This window comes from Homalodisca vitripennis, chromosome 7 (genome assembly GCF_021130785.1).
Source record: "Homalodisca vitripennis isolate AUS2020 chromosome 7, UT_GWSS_2.1, whole genome shotgun sequence".
Taxonomy (NCBI): Eukaryota; Metazoa; Arthropoda; class Insecta; order Hemiptera; family Cicadellidae; genus Homalodisca; species Homalodisca vitripennis.
This window is the reverse complement of record NC_060213.1, coordinates 91,760,532-91,776,944: the sequence shown is the minus strand read 5'-3', so window position 1 is coordinate 91,776,944 and position 16,413 is coordinate 91,760,532. Positions and strand designations below refer to the sequence as shown.

General features: G+C 29.8%; 1 protein-coding gene across 2 annotated transcripts in view; it reads right to left on the bottom strand.

The window, feature by feature from the left end:
- Nucleotides 1-4,855: 4,855 nt before the first annotated feature.
- Nucleotides 4,856-16,413, bottom strand: part of LOC124366048 — a 188,460-nt gene continuing 176,902 nt past the window's right edge. The window contains exons 2-5 of one of the 2 annotated variants that reach the window (XM_046822256.1): nucleotides 13,633-13,775; nucleotides 8,981-9,191; nucleotides 6,846-7,145; nucleotides 4,856-5,863 (exon numbers count right to left, since the gene is read on the bottom strand). In XM_046822256.1, coding sequence (XP_046678212.1) covers nucleotides 5,715-5,863; nucleotides 6,846-7,145; nucleotides 8,981-9,191; nucleotides 13,633-13,775 — 803 coding nt within the window. In that variant the 3' untranslated portion in view covers nucleotides 4,856-5,714. The remainder of the gene's footprint in view (nucleotides 5,864-6,845; nucleotides 7,146-8,980; nucleotides 9,192-13,632; nucleotides 13,776-16,413) is intronic. The other variant, XM_046822257.1, reaches the window with a different exon arrangement.

The following is a 16,413-nucleotide window of genomic DNA, read 5'->3' as shown; positions in this document are numbered from 1 at the left end:
TATATTATTTTAACATTTATATAACACCATATTTAATGAATAACAGTTTTATTTATCATACGCAAAGATTTCTTGAGAGCAATGTTTATACTATACTTAGTACTATTAATAGATAGAATAGTACAATCTATAAATAGAAAATAGTACTATGATTTTGCCTACTCTAAAATAAAATTTCGTAAACGTACTTGAAGCCTATCACTCAATAGGCTAACTCACAGTATCTTCATTGTTTACCAGAAGATGTAGAAACCCTTTGTCGTATGATGTTCAATCTTTATATCTGTCAATAATGAAATGAGCTTTAAATCTGAAATGATGTATTGAACCTCAGCAGAGCTTGTTACGAGACACAAGATGGTGAACTACTACTCCTTATTTTTAGCAAATAAGGTATTTCCCAAGCCATAGTTTATAATTATTCTATATCTGAACTGTAGCGTCCTAAAGGAGTGTTATACATCATTCAATTCTACTATATTATACTTAATAGTAGACTTTTAGGAAGTATCTCATGTCATTCTAAAGATTTACTTGTACTCTGGAAGCTCTTAATTGTTTAATTGTTTATGGTTTATTTAGAAAAACAACCAAAGTCTTATATATGTCATATTGTTAATATTAATATAATTACAAAAAGAATTACGAAAACTAAAAGTTAGTAATATATGTAATAATTGTAACGTTCAATTGAAACATCCATCGTAATGTAAAGTTAAAAAAAGGCCGGAAAATAACATGAATTTCAACGTTGTAATTTATGGAAAAACTTCAGTTTATACATTATTTATTCTCTAATAAAGCTTACATAATGTTATTATTATTTTGTTTCTGTATAATACTTTATTCTGGTTGTTTTATGTTTGAAAAAACAAGCAAATTCTCAAGTCTTTTAAAATTATAATCTCTCCGCGTAGTATTAACTTCTCAAACAATACAGATTCAAATCTTTTTATGTAGGTTGGATGTAGCAAACCGTATTAAATTCAACATGTTTACCTAACTGATATATTAAATATGGACGATCCAGTGTTTCTTTAAGGGTCATTTGGCCCTTCATGGGCATTATACTTGCAAAGCAGTGTATTTTAGCTCCTTCAGGAGAGTTGATATTTATTATTATAATTATAATTATGGAACTCTGTTTTATGAAATAATAGGGTATACTATATTTTCATAATAATCCCTTACATTTTCTGGTCATTTATTTGAATTGTAGTTTATATAATTCAATTCAATAGCGATTTAAATAATATTTTTTTATTTACTTATTGAAATAATAAAAGTTACATTTATAAACCTGTATGTATAAATAATTATTCAAACGGTGGATGCAACAGCTATTACTCAACGGGCTAAAAGATTTATTTCTGTTTCACAACAAATGACGTGTATTCTATTATCTGTCACAGTTTCAGACTTCAGATGCTACACTAAGAGTAATGTATAAGAAATATTCGTGTTAAGATAAAATAAATTCAATTTGCATTACGCTTGAATTCTAGAAGATTTTTAAGTGTTATGTCACGTGAGTATTTGTAATTTTACAAAAAATTATTAATTCAATCTTATTATTAATAACCCATTTAACATTGAATATTCTCTTACAATAAAAATTAAGTAGCTTTCACAGTAAGACACATTTTAATGAATGCATTACAATAATGGGCCTTCGGTAGTGATTAATCCAAACTATTAGTGCTGTTGTCTGGGCTGGGAGCTTGTCGTGCTGTCGGTCCCAAACATTGAACGTGTCATTTCATCAATCTAAAATGAATAACGGTGGACCGTTGTAAACAATACCAATTGCATTTACAATCACTACTATTTAATACGGGGATTCTTTTCTCTTTATGCAATAAACTTATTACAATTATACCGGGCTAAAGAATATAGTTTTTTTTTTCAAAAGCCCATTCTTATATACATAGATAAGTATAAGATTATAAATTTTATATGAGTTAACGAAACGAAAAAGTTTAAGCATATATAACAATATTTAATGATATCCTTTGCATTATGTGTTAACTTATCTATTGACAGAATTAAATAAATAAATTTTTTTCAGTTGTAATAATATTTGTCGCTGATAATTTTGTAAATTTTTATAGCAGTTATCTCATAACGGATATATCTTTTAAGCCTCAAGTTTTTTTTTTAATTTGGATAAAATTTTAAAATAATTTAATATTATAATTGAGTATGTTTTAAACTATACGTTTAAATAATTTGTAAACATGTATGGCAATTTTATGCACAAATATTTGAATTTTATCCATACTTCTAACTAAAATTTATAAAATTGTTATGCCCTGGATTTAAATATGTCCTGTACTATCGCTAGTAGGTTTCAGAATTTAAAACACTTTAATTCAATGAAATTAAAAAAAACATATTACATTTTATAATATAATTGAATGAAAACTGGACCTCAGGTAGAGCGTTTTGGTCCTGAATCAAAGAGGTAGTAAGATAGTTGACTTGTACTTTTGTGGTTTTTTTAAATCTAAATTATTTCAAGGATGTATTGGTGATTTTTTTATGATATGGCTAAAGAATACTTAGTTATAAGTTTCTAATAGAAAATTACAAATTATAAAAGTCTTTTCTAGAAATTTGTATAATTTGTTAACGACTTTCCCTTTTAATATATCAATATATCCATAGTATTCTAAGATTTCCTTAATACTATATATATCATATATATATATATATATATATATATGATATATATATCTATATATAGATATATATATATCTATATATAGATATATATATGATATATATCTATATATATATAGATATATATCTATATATATATATATATATATGTACATATTTTTAAGTGCCCCTCTATACAATTTATGGATTTGATTTATAAAAGTAACCAATAAAATAAAGTCACAAAGAAAATATTTGCAGGAAATATAAACATCTTCACACACACATACGCTCGCGCGCGTGTGTGTCGCTTACAAGTAATAATACACGTGTGTACTTTATATATTGGGTACTATATTATATGTAACAATTCCTGACTTTTTGCAGCCAGCTAGGAAAATAAAACACATAATTTTTATACACAACAATCGGACTTTATTATATACACTCAAATTGCTTTCCTAAACATTTTTACAGCACTCGAATAGAATCAGAGTGACTATTTACACCGACGGTATTAAGTTATCACTTTTGAAGTCGCATTATTATTCCACAAGTTGAAGCAAATTTATTTATACAAGTAATAAGAGTAAATCAACTATTTTAATGGTAATGTAGGAATTAAACAATCAAATTACATATTATAACATATCCATAAAAATTCACAAGCTTCAAGAGAGTATACTTCATAAAATTAGTATATTCTGAGATTTATGATTGTTAAATTATTACAAAATAATACTTCTGTTATTTGACAGAAGAAACAACGATGATATAAGTAATTAATTACTAAACAATGTACAACAGACGTCTTAACAATAGTTTCTATCATATATATTGATAATTATTTTTTACCTGATAATGTGTTGTTGTGTTTATAAAAACATTAGTGTTTGCTGTTGGCTACGAATGTCTTTTTGTCCACAATTAGTTTACAATATATAATAATCATTGTGTTTATTTTAAAACTGCTATAATACTTTCCACTGCGTTATTTAAACACATTGAAGTATTGTGAATCTCTCATTCTTTATTATTATTATTACTCAATTGAAAACTCTAAAGTCATAATGGATTTGTCATTGCATTATATATCCACAAAGTAGGTGTCATTTCTATTTCTATTTGTTGAACCGCTGGGATCTTAGTTCCATGTATGCGTTTGTCTGAATCAAGGTAGCGAAATGTACGCTATTAGTGATTTTTGATTACAATGTTAACTTTAGCGCTTCTATATAATTTAAGCGTTAATATAAAATGCAGCCGATTGTGAAATCAGAGCTGTTATTCGTTTTTTAAATGCAACAAAAGTTAAACCAATTGAATTTTCTCTACAAAATCTGCTACGATCACAGACAAAATACACACATGAATAACGAAGTGGACGCCCCTCTTTGGTTACTGGATTTTGTTACGAAAATCCTTGCAAAGAAACACAAATATACAACAAATGGGAAGTGTACTTCATTTTTTGACACGTTACAATGAAGACAGTGATGATTGTCTTTATTTAATAACCAAGGGGGATGAAACTTGGATATCTTATTTCATCCTTGAAACGCGATTACCGATGGAATGGAAGCACACTTCGTCCATAGCGAAGGTTAAGCCTAAGCATACTTTGAGGGCTCAAGAACTCATGTGAAACAGTTTTTGGGATAGACAAGGTATTTTGCTTATAGGTTGATGACCACCGAACAATCATTACAGAAGTTCATTAAAAAATTGCGTCGCGTTATAAAGAGCAAGTTACGAGGATTACTCTTAAAAGGTGGAGTTTTCCCTTGATAATGTCCAAACTCTCAATGCCATGGCATGAACAATGGCAATTTAAGAGATATATTTTTTTACATTAAATATCTTTTCTGTATCTGTACACATTTACATAACTAAATAGAATTTACTTTGTGGATATATCTCATAAACTAAGTCTTAAAACAAATTACAAATTTGTAAGTTCAATACAATCGAATATTATGATATGAAAATCTTATTCTAAATGAATGTAATCTAATTTATTATCTTATTGCTGTAAGTAAAATAACATTTTAGTCATATTTAAAAAAATTAACTACGAAACAAATTTTACATTGTTTAGTTTATTACAGAGGAGAAGGATCAAATTCAATAAATACATATTTTTGAATATTATGAAAATGAGATATCTATTATGAAATTTCTGTAAAATAATTAAAAAGCCTACCAAAATTATTTTTATAAATATGTGTACGAATATCTTAATAAATTCAAAACGTATACACCCATTGCTTGCTTAGTATTCATTTCAATGTTTTTCTTGGTTTGATAAAATAATACAACGTGAGTTAAGTATAGACTTGTTTTCAATGCTTATATTAAGGAATTTGTCCGTGGTTGTAAAAAATATACACATCTTCATTATAGTCACTTAAAGTTATTTACCTATACACTCTGTTCCTTATAAAGCGAGTTTCACTCGAAAGCTTTCATGTTAGATAGAAAAATTGTCTACATATATACACTAGAGTAAATATGGACACTATACACTAGCAGGAGTATCTACATATCACTTGGAGGCTAATATAGAAAAAAACTGCATGTACAAAAGTAATAAGTTTTTGCCATTAAACATACAAGGAAATTATTCTGTGTCCATTTAATAATCTTTGAATTTTAATTTTGATATGAAAATGTACAAATCCATCTTATTAACTATATTGGGTGTTTATAAACTTTTTGCTTTTTCTATAAAAAATCAGTGAGATGTAATGTTTAGTAAATTATTTGAAAATAATACTTTGTAAAACAGAATTTAAAGCCTAATATTTAATTTGTTTTGTAATTGAAAAAAAAAGATTTATAGCAAACTAAATAAGTAAAAATATTCTATATTTTGATTTATATAACAGTAAATTTCATAGTATTGTACATAAGTATTAGAGTATATTTTGTAAAAACATAAACAGTATTCGTTTAAAACGACAATATACTATAAATAAATTGTTTCAGATAGTTGTGACATATCCCACGTTTGTTACAGGAATAGATCGAGTTTGTTTTTATCACGGGGGGCATCACCTCCGAGGAGTCGAGGTGGTAGGGGTCAGCGATGAGTCGCCCATGTATTGTAGAAGATGGCAGAGTGCCAACAGTAAGGTCGGAAGAAGTCGCGTGACGGCGCTGCTGCTGCTATTTCCATGCTGCATTGCCGCTGGATGCTCCCCTATAAAATTGAACACCATGATTCTTCTTATATAATAATTTTTAATTACAACTTTAAGTTGGAAGTAAGCTACAACTACCATAGTTCTATACTTGTGCCAAGCTAAGTAGGATATTTTATTATGTAAAATATAGGATGTAGAAGATAATGGAAAAATTAAGAACAAACGTATATAATGATAACTAAAGCTCATTGATCACGTGTCTCTACAAAAAATATTTTGCTTGTTAAGATTAAAATCGAATTTTAACATTAGTACTGGAAATCTTCCTTTTGATCATGCATTGATAAGCCTAATCCGGGATTACCCTGTCTACACCTACAGCAAGGTTTATTAATAATAACTGTACTAATATTTTAAACACCTACATAATAATAAATGTGAATTAATAAATCGAAGTTCTTCAATGGTTAAGCAAATGTATTATTAACTTACATAATTTTATATGAAATATTTCTAGAATATTTTTCATGCTAACATCATGTTTTTCATTCTCATTTAATTAACGTAATTTAAATTGTTTTTATAATTTTTCATTAATTTTTTCGTTTCTTTGCAAATTTTTAAGTTATTATTAATGTTTAAGAATGTAAATACTAGTGACCTCGAAATGTATTTTGAGGATTTTGTAGTAACACCGTTGTCATACTATATAGTATTTGTTCGGAATGTATTATGGTATAGTAAAAACCCAACACATTGATAAGACACATCAGTTTAAAGGCCTACATATGTTATTACATCGTATGGAATTTGTAGATAAAATATGTGCAAGAAGGTTCTACAGTGTTGACTGAGTTATGATATCTACGAAGACTTTGCAGAACTTTATCAAAGGGTAGTTCAATTTATGAAAGTGTAAGAAAAAAGAAAATTTTAATATAATCTTCATGAAGTACGTTATGCATATTGCCACACATTACTACAGATTTAATCGGACTTATCTACAAACTAGCATAGAAACTGATGTTTTGTACGTACATGACTCACCGTTGAGCACGTGTACCAGCACACTTGCTGAATCACTGCTAGAGGGCGAGCACGTATAATTGCCGGAGTCTGCCGGCAGGGCGCGCGCGATCAGCAAGCGCGAGGTTCGAGTCTGCTTCTCAGTGACGACACTGATGCCACCCCTCTGGGAGTAGTTGACTACGTGAGCTCCCCGATACCAGTAAATGAAGGAGGGTGGATCGGGAGTTTGCAGGACAACGCAGGTTAGGTTTATATCGCTCCCACTCTTGATGTACAGCTCGGGGTTTCCGATAATTTTTGCTTTTGAGACTGAAACATAAAGAATGACAGGATTTTACACATGGAAAATTAAAAAGTACATGTCTTCAAAAACAACTGTAATATATAATGACTAGACAGCATTTAAATTAGTAAAACTTATTATAAGAAAATTTTAATAATGTATATTATATGTGTAGAAAGCAATGTCAGTTCCCTTTCACATTTGGGGGGGGAAATGCATTAAATTTTATTTCTTAAATAATATAAACATCTAAAAAATCTAAACAGAAAACTTATAAAATAGTTAAATTTAGAATAAAATCGCATAAACTATATCTTAAAAAAATGCTAGAGTATAAATTGAATTAAAAATTCTGTCAAAAGTTAATAAACAATATATTAAAATTGTGTTACAAATCTGATAATAATTAATGATTTATTAAATATCGATACATATTTTTATCGAATTTCAATATACATTATGTTCAAAAATATAATAATTACGTAGAAATTGTATAATAATTTTGTCCGGATTTTTATATAAAATTATAAAAATTTTCGTTCTACAAAATTACTTTTTTAATTTAACAAACCTCTAATCATGGCGTTTTCAGTTACCGTTAAATACAAATTGTCCTATTTATTCATTCTGTAATCTTTTTATCAAATTAAAGATTAAAAATCTACTTTATATGTGGGATAAAAAATCCTTTTTTAGTTTTTTTATGTAGTAAAAAGATTTGGATTATAGTTTTTATTAGATTTTTCATATTTAGAATATTAAAGAGCGAAAATAAAAAAATAATCAACAATTTGGAGGAAATACATAATACATAAATACAAGAAAAACATTTTAATTAAGTAATTTTAAAGAAAAAATATATATTTCAGAGCAAATTTTAAGACAATTTTAGTTTTGAAGATTTAAAAAAGCAACTTCATAAATAGTAAATGGTTTGCGAAATAAAAAACCTTGTAAAGATGTTTTAGTACTGTAAAAAGACGTTTTATATAATTTTTAACACTGAATAAACATGAAACCTAAATTTCTTGATCTGTATTTGAATCTTCGCCATAATTACGAAAGAAAAAATTAAACAGTTATAATGTAAAAAAAAAAAATATTTATGCAATCAAGAATCCTTAAGAAATACTAAAAATTCAAAAAATGAAACATTTAAAAGACAATATTTGACCTAGATATTACTTTAAAATAGAATTATTAAAGTTAAAATCTTTTGAAAACGAAGCTTAGATTCAAAATATAACTATCCATAAATGTAAATAAATATATATATATATTTTATTTATATATATATATATATATATATATATATATATATATATATATGTATATTAAATTAATTAAATGATATATATATATAATATATATTATTAATTATTAAATGATAAAATTTTACCTACCATAAAACATTTTATTCTAATCCTTACATAAACATTAAATTAATTTAATTTCAATAAACATTGAATCACAATGTTGATTGAATTTATTGAAAATTAAATAAGGCTATTGCTATATTTATACAATTTCATGTAAATAAAAGTCGTTTGACATTTATTTGGTCTTCCAATCATATGTTAGTTTGCTTATTTAAACGCATATGTGGCAGATACGGCCAAATACAAAATAATTGATTCGGCAAAAGTAAGCGCTCTGTGGTGTAATGGTAGCACATTCGCCCGGCAAGTGAGAGATCCGGGTTCGACTCCCGGCGGAGCAAGTGCTTTTAGTGATTCAATGTTTATTGAAATTAAATAAGGCTATTACCATTTATACAGTTTAATATATATATATATATATATATATATATATATATATATATATATATATATATATTAAGGATATGTCACTGTAGCATTACCGACTACGTTGAGTTTGAAGGCTTGGCTAATCTTAGGCTCCGTACTGACTTGGCATTCATAAGTGCCAGAGTCCCTGAGTTGTGGAGAGCTGACTTTAAGTGTCCATTCGTCAGTGCCGTCAGAGTGTAGTGACTGGAACCTCTGGTCGTTCGTGTAGGTCAGAATACCGACCGTCAAGATGTGCAGATCTCGTTTGCGAATCCATGAAACCTGTTAAGAAAGAGTTGTTTAGATCTTTAATTTGGGTACTAGATAAGTGTGAGAAAGAACGGCTAATCTCACTATTATGTGAAACTACCAACTATCTACATACTCATACACTTTTAATAGGCATTATTAGTAATAGTTATATACATGTGTCTTGATTTTTAATGTATATTTGATAAAGAGATTAATGCATTAGTATTATATATTATTGTAAAGAGATACAATTATAATAATTTCCCTACAGCCACGCGACCTTTCTAAAGGACGCAAAAAACGTAAATAACGGAATATGATATAACTATAAAATTATTACTATTATATAGTTTAAAAAATACTATACTATTGTGTAATAATATTTGCAGTATATTTAGATAAAGTTGGTTTTAGTTTTATTATTATGTAATTGATTGTAAAAATAATTCAGGGATCCGGTGAGCTGATTTAGTCTACTTGGCCCTTGTAATCTGACAAGCCTTTTCTGTATTCAGGTAAAATAATCCTCGAATATCTGAAGATATAGTAACGGCCCAGAACCGCTGTGTCTCATGGCTGGTTAGACACTTTACCCCTAAATGCATCTCAACTGCACAGCCTGAGGTGAGTTCCTCTAAGAGTTAAAACCCATATATTCGCTCTTAAAATGGCCACTGTGATCCTGGTCACCACGCTCAGTATACAGGTTTTCCACGATCTCCTCCACCATGACAGCATAGCAGATTTTCAACTAAGCGTGTCAATCAGCCGTTAGCCAAACTTTGTTTGTACTCTCACTTGACCGCTGTCGTCCTCTCACAAACTTCGGTCCATACAACGTGTTTATGGCAAATCAACGTAAAATCTCCATAGTTCTACATTGGCCTGTAATTACCCTTATATTTATATATATATATATATATATATATATATATATATATATATATATATATATGTATATAACTCCCGGCGGAGCAAATACTTTTTGTGATTCAATGTTTATTGAAATTATATATATATATATATATATATATATATATATATATATATATATTGCAAAACAGTTTTTGGATTTACCACGTACTCAACACTCATCGGAAGTCCTCCACTGGTTTAATGCTATATCCTGGCTGACACTATATGTCTAGTCCAAGTGTAATACTACGAGGCGCTGCTATCTATCTTCTATTGCTCACACAATAATATGCCGCATGTTCTCGGCACCCATCTAGGTTCTGTGGTCATGACCTCTGTCTGCACTCTGTACAGCCTGCATTTCAACCCTTTATTTCGATACTCTCAACTTATGAAGTTGACCTGTAATCTCGACTCAAGCGTTTCTGGGCTCAATAAAACCCCCTCTTTAAATTAAAATTCTGCAGAAGAATTCACTTTGTGATGACTTCGTGTACTCTACTCACTCTAGAGACACTCAATGACACTGTCTTCCAACTGTCCTTGCCGAAAATTTCCCTCTTGGAACATTTAATACCATTGCTCAGCTTAGAATTAGGTCCCTTGAAGTCAAACTTCAAACTAGTTCCTACTTAATAACTTTCAATTTCAACTTCCTACATGAGTACCTTACCCTAGGTAACAAGGTTGAGTGCCGATCTAGACTGGTCGCCCATCACGGCGTATTGTGTTTTTAAAAATGCTAATGAAGTAATTTACTGGAGTCAAAATTTATTTTTCAGTTGGAAATATATAATCCATTATTTTACTGAAAATGTGCATACTGTTAGTATGATAATGTACAGTATGGTTTGGTGATGTTTATATTTAACGTGATCATTTATCGTAGGGAAGTAAGAGAGGCCATTTAACTCAACATTGGACTTTGAATGGGAAGATTACTCATGCAAGTCAGGACAGAACACAAATTCGACGACCAAAGCTTTATCTGACCCAATGGAGTGTAATGCTTGCTGTCCTAATAAAAGAAAGAAAGCGAAAGCACCACCTGCTTGCCTTTGACTTGGAGAAGACCTTGTAGAAATGTATATTTCACCTACTTTTAGATATCCCATATCCTAATTAACATTAGCTTTTTTGATTATTGTCTGTGAAGTACAGAATCACTTTAATATTATGTAAGGTTTTCAGTACTTGCTTTTAACTATTAATTCTTAAAGGATTACAAAACTGTTTTCGGCTTTAAGTTACAAAAAATATATGGAGACACACAAGTGATTTCTCTCAGAGTGGGATGAGTTATACATGTTTGTCAACTAGGGTTCTTTTAATAACCAGTAGTCTGCTCAACAATTCTTCTTTAGCAAAACTCTAGCTTTGGATATTGTTAGATATCAAATTTATAAAAAAAATAGTAATTCAATTAATAATTTGTCTAATGCATATTTTTTTACAGTTTTGTATCGTGAATATCCTTATTAATCGTAATGACGCTAATAAATATTTCCATGTTAATCTTGACATGATACAAAAATTTTGACCTGTAATGAAGGACCACGTTATTAGGGTCTTCTACAATAATTCTACCTAAAACTGGTTAAGTAAAATTCTTAATTATAATTCACTTACAAACCTCATATAGTTCTCATAAAGATCCACTATCTCACTAAGAGCATTTTCTCCGATCAAGAAAGATATGAGTGCTTATCTTTTTTTATACTTAGTGCACATTCAAACTTTACTTCCATTCCAAGTAATCGTGCATGATAAATAAGAAATATTTTGGCCTTGACGACCTACTTTATAGACATATATAACGTACATGTATAAGGTTTGCTTTCTGTGCGCATCTGGTGAGACAGTGAGAACACGCCATCATCAATATTATACTGAAAAAATACATGGTAAACAAGACAGACTTTTTTTGTAAAATAAGTGATTTTTTTGGTTTACAAATCAAAGTTACTGCTAAAAATCCTAGGACCTAAGTCACACTTAACCTATGACCTAAGGTTTAAAGAAGATTTCCGCACTTTAGGTGTCGCTGAGATCGAAAGGAAGTGTTTCTTTTAAAAGTCTTTGTCATCGACTGTTCTAGATATCTCCATACAGACTTAACCACTTCCAGAGTACAGTCTGTGATGGTGTCACGTGCTGCACTAAGCGTTAGGTAAAATGTAACTAAACGTAACATTCGTAACTATCGATAAATGTATTTTCTATCACTTCTGACTCTGTATTGTGTATTTTTATACTAGCGCTAACTTTACTTTTTTATGATATGTGCTTCAGTCTCCCTGTGATTATTAAGAGTATGAGGGAACAATTATTACAAGCGTAATATAAATGAAAACATATATACAATCTCCTTAAATTCATATCCTCAATATATATTTTATAATTTTAACTACATCCGCTTGCCTTTATTAAGAGCCTTAACATTCGGAACCTGAAAAATAAATTACTCGTACCAGACTGAATTATTATAATTACCGTAACACATGGTCATGACTGGTATAAACTCTCGAATTTATCTAATGTTATTCCAGATATCTTGGTGGTTTAAGAAAGTACCCGAGTACTTATTCTTCACAAAAATAAGTAATCGGTAGGCTTAATGTACTGTGTACTTCTGATTGGTTTATAGTTTCCATTAGAACATACGCTGGGTACGACAAGTCGCCGTACAAGTACCGTATTTAGTCGCCCATCAAAGCGTCGCTTATATATGGGCATCCCTAGGATGTCAGTCAAATGACAGTCAAATCGTCTATTTATTATTCACAGATTCATTGCATAGATTGCGTTTCCCAAAGCAGTACATCACTTAACCCAAATGTGGAAATAATGGGGTAAAAGGTTTGATCGATAGGTAGGTTTAATGCGGAGCTTGGCTGTTGAGAGTGGTTTGAGCTCTCTTTAGTGTTACAGCCTATTGCTAGCATAAACATAACATGGCCGGGTACTGTCGGCTTTACACTTTGGTTGGAATAGGCTGTAACAGGCTTGTCATGCCCTTCTTGCAAAGTGACATGCATGAGATAGTGAAAACTATTCCTTCTCATGTTATCTCGACAGAAGGACGTTTATACTCCCAACCTGACCAATCCTAAATAATCTATTTCTCCGAAAGGTGAATTACAAGTACTTGAATATACAATATTGTTTGCTAAAACGTGTACACATTTATGGAGTAATTTAAAAGGAACTTACAGTTAATTTCATAACAACTTGCATTGGTTGTGTCCAATAGAAATGTGTATATTACACAAAATCTCGGAAAAAAACATGTTAAATTAAAACGTACACATTTTCGTAAAATGATTGCAGTGTTTGTTTGTACAAAGTTTTATTAGTAAAAGTTTTACTCTGTATACAATGTCTTGCATAGTTAAAATTTATTATTAATATTAGAATATGTTAAGTCTAAGTAAGATCTGGCCATACACCCAGATTATATAGTTTAACTCATACACATTACAGTCATTGATTGTGCTAATAAAAAAATGTATTTTCATGTCTTATATATGCGTATTTTGGTAATGTAGAAACTCACCGCTCGATCACCCAAGTTCCTCACTCGGCAGTGGAGGTACGCACTCTGCCCTACTGTGGTGGTCACCTCACGCCGAGAAGAGTTGTCGAAGTAAGGCTGTGAGAACGGCTGTTCCCAGTAGTTGTTCGTGTCTACTACTGCGCCTGAAAAATAGAATAGACACTGCAGTTAGTGGAGTTTGCTTGCCAACAGTTTCAAGCTTGAAGTGATTGTGATATGTCAATGGCGCAGTGTAGCGTGTACGGCGGTTATTGCAACTTCGAGCGTCGCTGCTGCTTGGATGGTCAACCACTGAGAGGTAAAAACTACTTCAATAAACTGAAAAATAATTGACAAAAATTTAATTAATATAAATGTACATGATAACCTGTATTATAAGTTTGTAGATATTCAGTAAATAAACGAGGTATTATTAAACCACGATTATTTTCTTCAGCTACCAGTTAAAGCAACAAAATAAAAACAGGCTGGTTGTTTTTAAAATTGTAGGAATTTTAAAACTGTATATTATACGTTTCACAATATAAAATATAATCTAAAAATTATATGTTTGCAAACATTTTGTACGAAATTTCCAATAGTATTTTTATTTTATTGATATAGTTTACCCGCATCTCAGGCGTTTGAAAGGGACGTTACATGTAACATATACAGCAAGCAATATAAAGTAACCTAGCCGACTCGGGATTAAATCGAAGAATAAAAATGACCGTATTTAGCATTTTCCGTGCTACTAATCCATTTGTAGTTAAGTATAAACTCCTAGCTAGCTTTAAGCTTACATAACCTACGTAAATACGTCAAATAATTTTCGAGATAATGCACAGGCATTTATATGCGGAAATAAATATAAATGTACAAAGACATGGATTTTTATCACTTTCCTAATTTCCTAATAATATTTTGGATTTTATAGTGTCCAATGTCTAATTAGTGGACCACCCGGCTCTACATTTTTATCTTCATGTATCATTTTTACAAGTTGTGAATACCTGAAATAATAGTATCGTAAAGATTATATTCTACATTCCAAATCCTTTTTTACTATATCATCCTACTTCTTTGGATTAGTCTGGAAAACCTATTAATGTTTACATTACTAATTAGTATCGTATTCCTCATTAACGTAACATGTATTCGATATTACCTCAAAAGCATTCTGTCATATATATTTAGACTAAGGACTAGTGTATTGCTCTGTAAATACTCATACAATTAGCTATAATCACGTGCTTTCTACTTTCGCTTGTATTCTAAAAATGTAGTCATGGAATAAATTGGAAATTGTTCGATTCGTTTTATGCCTTCGACTACTATAAATATTCCATCCGAGCATGGCTAAAGAAAAACCTTTTAATATAACTATAGGCAGACGACACATATAGTATTCACGAAGACGTACAGTATAATGTTAACAATCGTTAAAATTAAAACGAAACTGTGGAACATAATATATAATAGTTTTGTAAAGTTTTACTTTTTAAGATACTCATAGATATAAGAAAACATTCCTTACTGTTTCTATTTTTATAAGACAGCCTCTCTTATATAATTATTCAGCTAAGCCTCTTACGCACTTACAAGTGGATGTAAATGTAGTAGTAAATCCTAATGGTTAATATAGAGTCAAGTTAGAAAGATATAAAAAAGGTCATTATATGCAACAGTGAGAAGGAGGCAAATGACGCACTCCAAAGCAATATACATAATTCTATGTTACATATGTAGAACACTCCGTACTGCAGCGACAGAGTAATGCCAGGTTACATCCAGTTATATTTTATGTATTTCACCGGATATCCGGTTTTTTTACCAATTTAATTTAAAACATTGTAAAACAAAACTATCTTACAATAATAATATGTTCTGGTTTTATAGAGATGAGAAAATGATTAATATAATACAATTAATCAAAAATATTGTTTATTGTAAGGATATTTCATTAAAATTGTTCTCGGAAATATGATATAAACGAATATAACTTATCGGCAAAAAATATTTTGTACAATAACATTGAATTTATGCCTTAATAAGGGTAACACTCTAGCAAAAATATTTTTTAGGCTATTGATTGTGTTTGTCATACCAGGACAGAGTGGTCGAAGATCTAGTTTGGCTAATAAAAGCTCTTAGAGGCCTCAATGGTACTCAAAACATAATTTTGTTATAAAAGTTATTATTTTTTATTTCTTGAATATTGTATTAGTTGTCAATGCAATCTAGAAAAAATATCAATACCAGTTGGATAATACCGTAAGTTATATTTTGTGCGACAACTTATTATAACGAGCAATGAATATATGTCTTGAAAAAGTACGTAAAAAAATTAATAAATGGTTATTTTTGTCATTAGCACTCCTGGATATCCACTTAACGGAAAAACGTCATGTTTGATATCAAAATGGCCGCGATAGTCCTACCCCTAGTGGCTATAGAGCGAACAGCATGACTATTCGTTCCGCGACACGAAACACAAATTTTACGCGACGTAAATTCATAGCCCGCCAAAACAATTAGCCAATTCAAAAACATGTTTTGCCCAGGAATCCCTGATGAAATTAGTGTATCTAATAACGGAAATTTAATTAAACTTTTATTACAAAAACATTTTATTTCACCCTAATAGCCGAACAGTAATTGTATTATTATTATTCAGTATATGTTGATTTTATATATCACGTACTTAAAGCTTACAACTTTGAAAATTTAGTTTATTGGTCGCATGTTTTTATAATGTTCCACACTCAATTACCGGCTCGATTAAATATAACACATAAGGAT